General features: G+C 43.2%; 1 protein-coding gene across 1 annotated transcript in view; it reads left to right on the top strand.

Annotated features, from left to right (window-relative positions):
- Positions 1 to 6,984, top strand: part of TMEM185A (transmembrane protein 185A) — a 41,030-nt gene extending 34,046 nt beyond the window's left edge. The window contains exons 6-8 of the mRNA XM_005875053.2: positions 3,022 to 3,198; positions 3,782 to 3,905; positions 5,319 to 6,984. Of these exons, the coding sequence (XP_005875115.1) occupies positions 3,022 to 3,198; positions 3,782 to 3,905; positions 5,319 to 5,563 (546 nt within the window). The 3' untranslated portion in view covers positions 5,564 to 6,984. The remainder of the gene's footprint in view (positions 1 to 3,021; positions 3,199 to 3,781; positions 3,906 to 5,318) is intronic.
- Positions 6,985 to 7,926: the final 942 nt, after the last annotated feature.

Here is a 7,926-nt window from a genome sequence, read left to right as displayed (position 1 = left end):
TTTATTCACATGGTTTACCTTTAAAAGAAAAACCAAAAGAAAAAAAATAGAGAAACTATTCATTTGGCAACAGGGAAGAAAATAAGGGAACATATGTTGCCTTCACAGTGATTAAAGACAAGGCTCATCATTTCTGCCCAAAGTCTTTGATGATAGCCATTCTAGTAGGTGTGAGGTGATACCTTGTTGTGGCTTTGATTGGCATTTCTCTAATGATTAGTGATGTTGAGCTGCTTTTCATATGTCTATTGCCCAACTGTATGTCCTCTTTGGAGAAATGTCTATCCAGGTCTTCTGCCCACTTTTTAATTCCTTTTTTCTTTTTTTTTTTTGTTGGTGTTGACTTGTTGGAGTTCTTTATAAATTTTGGATATTAAGCCCTTATTCAATGTGATGCACTGTTGGTGGGAATGCAGATTGATGCAACTACTACGAAAAAGAATGTGGGGGTTCCTCAAAAAATTAAAAATGGAACTTCTCTATGATCCAGTGAGTCCCCTTCTGGGAATATATCCAAAGAAACATAAAACACTAATTTGAAAGAATATATGCACCCCCCCCCCATTCACTGCAACATTATTTACAATTGCCAAGATATGGAAGCAACCCAAGTGCCTGTCAGTGGGCAAGTGGATAAAAAAGCTGTGGTACATATACACAATGGAATATTACTTGGCCATAAAAAAGAATGAAATCTTATCTTTTGTGACAGCATGGATAGACCTAGAGGGTATTTTGCTAAGTGAAATAAGTCATAAAAGACAAATACCATATGGTTTCACTTACATGTGGAATCTAGAGAACAGAATAAACAACAACAACAACAAAAACAGATTCATAGATACAGAGAATAGACTGATGGTTGATAGAGGGGATTGATAAAATATTCATAATAGAAAATATTGTCCAGGCACCCATCCTACATCTTCAGGGTACTGTATCTAGACAACAGTAATTGGGTTTCAGACTTTCTGTTGTGATATGAAGGAAACAAATTTTAGTAAGACCAAAATCTAAGTGTTAGGTAAATCAGAAGGAAAAAAAAAGAATAGGAGTTGTGAATGTTTTCTGTAGGTGAACAGAAGAATTTTTCTAGACCCGATCCTGTGCAGGTCCCAGCAGATGAAGTAGTCTGCTTGCACATTTACCACAATGATCAAGGGAGACCAAATGAGGTTGTTAGGACCACTAATATTTCACCCACAGGGAACATGCCACTAAGTAAGAGTCTGATCACAGGGAAGAGACTGTGTATAGACTCTACAGTAAAACCTATGATCAGGAACTCCACTCAGGAGGACTAAAAAATCATACAACAACTCAGGTCATTGGTCTAAAAAATTAAATGTAAACCCAAAGAACTGTTAAAAGAAAACATAGGAAAAAATTTTTGGGACTTGGAGTTAGGTGAAGAGTTCCTGGAAATAACACCAATAACATGGTCCATAAAAGAAGCCCGAAAGCGAAATGAAATTAATGAAAAGACAAGCCACAGGCTAAGAGAAAATATTTGCAAAGCACAGGTCTGACCAAGAATTTGTATCCAAAACTTCTAAAGAACTATTAAAACTTAAAAAAATAAAAGCCAAACAACCTAATTTAAAAATTTACAAAATACTTGAACAGAATATTCACAAAAATATATGCATATACTGAATGAGCATGTGGAAAGGACACTGTTGCCCATTAGGGAAAGGTAATAAAAACCAGGATGAGGTACCACAACACACACATATCAGAATGGCAAAGGTAACACAATTATCAAGTGCAGAGAGACATGGATACTCACACATTACTGGGGGGGAATGCCTAATTGTATAGGCACTCTGGAAAACGGTTTGACAACTTCTTATAAAGTTAAACATGGAGTTACCATGTGACTCAGCAGTGCCAACCCTGGGTATTTCCCCCAGGGAAGTGAAAATATACAGCCACACAAAAACCCATGCACAAGTGTTTATAGCAGCTATATTTGGGATAGGCAAAAGTAGGAAAATACCCAAATCTTCCATGAGTGACTGGATGAACAGACTGTGGTATATCCATCAAGTGGAACACAACTCAGCAATGAAAAGGAACGACCTGTTGATACACTCAGCAACTTGGATGAATTTCAAAGACATTCCACTGATTGAAAGAAGGGAATCTCAGAGTATGACATGCTATATGCTAATCTGTAGCATGTTTTTGAAAAGACAAAAGTGTAGTGATAGAGAACAGTTCGGTGGTTGTCAGGGTTTATGGGTAGGGTAAGGAGGTGACACAGTGAGGGGACAGCATGAGGGAGTTTTGTGGGGTCAAGGAGCTATCCTGTATTCTACATGTGCATGCATGAAAAGTCATAGAATGTACACCAAAGAAAACAAGTTTACTGTTTGATAACACAAGCTAGAGGGCTAACAGACATGTCCAAGGGGGCAGTACAGGCAGAGGAGAGATCATGAAGCCCCCCCCCCAGAACTTAGCCTGTGGGCTTGTATGAGCATTAAACAAGGTCTTGGTGGTATGGCAGCAACAGACACAGAACCCATGTGGGAGAGGAGGCAGGGACCAGGTATCAGAGTCCTCCCAGCATCAGTGTGCAATTTGGCAGAGGACCTGTGCACCCTGGGCAGCTGAAGCTTCTAGGGCACACATTCCCCAGTCTTTGACTAAAGTACCTCTGGCAGGATAGAGAAATGGCCTATGAAGAGGGCACATTAGGGTAAGATGGGGTGAGTGTGCATGAGGATGATGTTGGCAGAGCAGGTGCAGACTGCGTTAGATCATACCTTAGGAAAAGCAGCTGCAAAGCTCTTCACTCCAGGAGTAATCCACGGTGGAACACTTCAGGGCAGGCGGCAGGTCCCACAGTGAGCACCCTGTGTGTCCTCACAGCATTCCTAGCATGTAAGGCTGTCCTTGTTCATGCTTGCACTATCTTCACCACAGTAATCCAGCAAGGGGTTGACTATGCCTTCCCTCAGATTCTAAGGCAGAAACTAGAATACTATAAAGACATTTTTTCTCTCCTTCCCTCAGGTTGTGTGTGTACCCCTGTGGATTCTCATGTCCTTTCTGTGCCTGGTGGTTCTCTATTATATTGTGTGGTCTGTCCTGTTCCTGCGATCCATGGATGTGATTGCAGAACAGCGCAGGACACACATAACAATGGCACTGAGCTGGATGACCATTGTTGTGCCTCTTCTTACATTTGAGGTAAGCTTTTGACAGCAGAATTTCTGAGGTCCTGAGACCACCCTTTCCTATGACAGCACCCTGTGTACCTTATAAGGGCAATCCACTCTTTCTAGATATCACCATGAGCTAACTCTTGGAGAGTACACCGAGAGAATGACAGTAAAATCAGAAAGTTGTTTCTTTGAGAAGGGCTAGGGACTGACAGTGAGAAATGTACCTTTCTAGGTATGATGCATTTGTATGGATCAATTTGTCTACTTCTAGAAAGAAAGTTGGATGCTGTATTTCATGTATGATTCTGTAGAAAGTTATAGGATGGCCACCGTTGACTCCTCAAAGCCAGCACCAGGAGGAAGTCCCCATAACAATGCTGTTGTTGGATACTTCCTCACTAGACTGGATGGATTTTGTTTTCCACAGTTGGATACTTCCTCACTAGACTGGATGGATTTTGTTTTCCACAAAGTAGAGAGCTTCTATGGTCTCTCATAGAGCTGACTTTCCCCTTATGAAACCTGGTGAGGGAGGAGCATTATGGCTTCAGACATTGTCCATTTTCAGATGCTGTATCCAAGAACCTCAGCTCTTTCTCTTTCTTTAGATCCTGCTGGTTCACAAACTGGACGGCCACAATGCATTCTCCTGTATCCCAATATTTGTCCCCCTTTGGCTTTCCTTGATTACTCTGATGGCAACCACATTTGGACAGAAGGGAGGAAACCACTGTATGTACTCAGTATTTCAGAAATCCTTTGTGTGTGTGTGTGTGTGTGTGTGTGTGTGTGTGTGTGTGTGTGTGAGAGAGAGAGAGAGAGAGAGAGAGAGAGAGAGAGAGAGAGAATGAGCCTGAGGGCACCAATTAAGGAGCTTGCATGGGAAAGCTAGGGCTGAGGAAAATCTTGAATCTTCCAAGGGAAGGGCATGCTGTCAACCTTGCTTTCCCTACCCTGTACTACAGCCTCCCTAGCAGTACACTGCAGTTTGAGGTAGGACTAACCCTGGCAGGTGGCCTGTTTGATTCCATTCCATCCACTGCAGCATTAGAATCAAGGTACCTCCTTCTCAGGGGATCCTAGGATTAGAGGAAAATCCACATTGCCCATCAGCTCCCAGGACTCCTCCTAGGTTCTATTTCCTCCTCGCTTTCCCCAATGTCATTCCTGACATTACCAGGTCTTGTCAGTGGTGCCCTGCTAGCTCTCTTTCCTCTTCACTATGTGCTGTGATCTATGGAAAGGGTCCCTTCTTCACTAGACTGAAAGTTCCTTTGCATGTAGTCCCTGAACATGCCCTTCTAGAAGCCAATGAGAGAGGGTGTTGTGCCCCAGGAGAGCCAGCACTACTCTGATGGTCCTGTGGTAAACAGACAGGAAAAGTGGACCTCAAAGAAGCAGTTTTGAGGTGGCCTCATGAACTCAGGCTGCTTCTTGGCCTGGACCAACATATGCCTGCTCTTCTCCTGGATTCCAGAGGATGACAGAAATGCTTTCCTTGGATGTCACTCTTTGTCATACATTAGTTTATCCTGGGTAGGGAAGATTAGAGGATGTCTACAGAGTCTAGACTCCACAGGTATTTGAGACTCACTAGCAGTGGTTATCAACTTTCCTAATGCTGTGACCCTTTAATACAGTTCCTCATGTTGTGATGACCCCCAATTTCATTGTTACAAATTGAACATAATTAAAGCATAGTGATTAATCACAAAACAACATGTAATTATATATGTGTTTTCCGATGGTCTTAGACGACCCCTGTGAAAGGGTCATTCGACCCCCAAAGGGGTCGCGACCCACAGGTTGAGAACCGCTGCACTAGAGTAAGAACTCAAACTGGAGCACCCCTCAGAATCATTGAGAGGGCCTGTGCAAGCAGACTGTCCCAACTTATGATTCTGATTCAGTCTGGGCTGGGCCAAAATTGTATCCCTACTGAGACCCCAGGGACACCATCACAGCTGGTCTGGGAGCCCCACTTGGAAAACCATGAAGCTCAGATCTGACTTCTTGTCCTTAGTGGGTATTTAGATTTGCTCAATCTTCATTTCTAAGACATCAGGATGAACTCATTCAGGATGGAAAAGTAATTTGAAATTCAGTGTAGGCTAGTATTTGAAAAATTGCATTCTTCTTTTTCAGGGTGGTTTGGTATTCGCAAGGATTTCTGTCAGTTTCTCCTTGAAATCTTCCCATTTTTGAGAGAATATGGAAACATTTCCTATGATATTCATCATGAAGATAATGAGGAAACCGAGGAAACCCCAGTTCCTGAACCTCCTAAAATTGCTCCTCTGTTTCGAAAGAAGACCAGGGTAGTTATTACCCAAAGCCCTGGGAAATACATCCTCCCACCTCCCAAATTAAACATTGAAATGCCAGATTAGACACCACTTCCTGGGGTAGAATGCAAGCGCACTGGGACGCATGCGCTCCTCTACCTTCCTCTGCCTCTTTGTTCATCCCCCAGAACTGGTACTGGAGCTAGGGCTCCGGGTACTTCCATCTCATGCCTTGTTTGCACTCAATTCCTGCCAGTGACTCACCACAATGGGACACACAGGTGGCAGGTGACTGGAACATGTGGTGTGGTTTGGGGTGTGTCAATGGATGTGGATGCAATGGAGGGAGCATCTGTGAGATGGAGAGATGAAGCTGATTCTGACCAATTGGCGATGGCTGATTGGGCCAGAGAAGTAACATCTACAGAGCTGGTTTTCAAAGTGCTAAAATTCCTATCAAAAGTGTTATTTGAAAATGTATTTTTAAACCCAGCCAGCCTCTCTGCTTAACTCAGATTCTCCTGTTGTGGCGTAGTCAGTAGGAACTGTAAATAAGCCTCTCTGGTACCACGTGTGTATCCACACAATCATTACTGTTCGTGTTCCTGCTGTGGAAGTAGTTTCTCTTTGGGCATGCTGACAGCAATTTTTAATGGCCCTATCAGTGAGCCCTTTCTAATTAATGGAGTGACTCCGTGCTTGTATAGTATTTATACAAATATTTTAGCATTGTAATATACCGTGTTAAATCCTAGTTCTGTACAGTATATTCTGTTAAAGTATTTTTTTACAAGCTTGTACTGGAGACATACATCTTCTGTTGCAGAAGTAGAAGTTGGTGGCCCACCTGTCCCACCCACTGTGGTGCCACCCCTTAACAGGACATCACCATTTCCCCTTGAATTTCTGCACATACATAGTAGCTGCTACTGCCAGAACAGCCAAAATAAAGCAAGAAATGATCTGTGCTTTTCTAACAGTCTGGGAATATTGGCTTGCCAGAAAACTATCAAGCATGACTTAAAACTGGAACACTGGACAAAGTTGCTGAGACTAGGAACTACCAGTAGAATTGTGTATATGAGAAGATCTGAAGCTTTCTGTCTGCCTTCAACAAGAACACTTCTGGCGGGGCTTATGCTTTTAACTAGGAAAGCAGTTGCTCCAAGACCTGATGGTAAAGCCACGAGTCAAAGCAGATCCTATAGGCAGCAGCCTTCTGCCTGGGAAAAAGTAGGGCACTTTTTAAAAGGAGGGTAAAGGGAGCACTGGAATTCTCATCCAGGAAAAGTGTGGAGGGTTTAAGGTGGGCATCTGCTAACTTGTATAAACTGGGCTCTACTGATGTCTACCACATACATGACTCCAGCTGCTCCCTGGCCTCCAGCCAGGCTGTTCTGTCTTGGGGGAAGGGAAACATTTGGAATCATGTAGACTTTCCTGCTTGGTGTGTAACAAATGTAGATCACCCCACTATTTTTGCTCCCTTTAGCTGTTCAATAAACTGGTTCCTCATTTTCTATGCACTCTTATGGCTCTTGCTTAAAATATGGTCTAGGACACTGAAATTGTTCTGATCCAGAGGAAAGGAAACTGCTAGCTGCCACAAGTGGCTGAGACATGTGGTGGTGGGTGAACATCCCTAATGAGTCTTCTGGTACAGTGTGAACTCAGTTCTGTAATTGTTACAGCTCAAGAGCCTTACAAAAGTGTACTGTGGTTCTAAGACAATCTTAAAGCTGAAATTGGCTATTTGGTGGTCCCAAGGCATTGCCTGGTCACATCAGTGGCTGAGTATTGCTTATGAAATATAATGGTCTGTGATTTCTGTCTAGCTCACTCTAGCTGCTTGTGCAGTTTAATGAGCATTTAAATCAGGTGGCTTTTCAGCCCATGCTTCACATCAACCACCAAGAAAGTCCACCATTTGCTGGTGACATATTATTTCCTGCAGGAGCCAAAGATCACGGATTTGTTGTTTTGAAAGCTCAGTAGATTTCAGATTAGTTATTAGACAAAACACAGTAGCTATGATTTAAGTATCAGGTACTTTGCTACCTAATGTACATCCATTGAATCCTCAGGACCCCATGAAGCAGGTGCAACTACTATTATCCCCACGAGTACCTGGAGCCTCAGAGAGGTCAAGTAACAGGCCCAGAGTCATGCAACTAGGAAATGTTAAGTCCAGATGCCAGTGTTCCCCAGCCAATAGTAGTATCTCCATGACATCCCTCTTGCCCTCTGCATACTGCATGTTCAGACTATACCCAAATACTCATTAGGCATGGTGACTCTCCCCTCTATGCCTTGGCCACCTAAGTCCTTAGCATAATCTGAACAGAGCTTGGTTGGGGCAGGGGTGAAGTCCTGTTGATCCCCACCTGGACTCAGCAAGACCTGGGCCTGCGCCCTCTGCTATCTGAGTCTGTGTCCCTCAGACCTAGGCTCTAACTCCCCAGATTTCC

Source organism: Myotis brandtii, unplaced genomic scaffold, assembly GCF_000412655.1.
Source record: "Myotis brandtii unplaced genomic scaffold, ASM41265v1 scaffold4553, whole genome shotgun sequence".
Taxonomy (NCBI): Eukaryota; Metazoa; Chordata; class Mammalia; order Chiroptera; family Vespertilionidae; genus Myotis; species Myotis brandtii.
The sequence above is the reverse complement of the archived record's forward strand: the minus strand, read 5'-3'. Positions and strand labels throughout refer to the sequence as shown.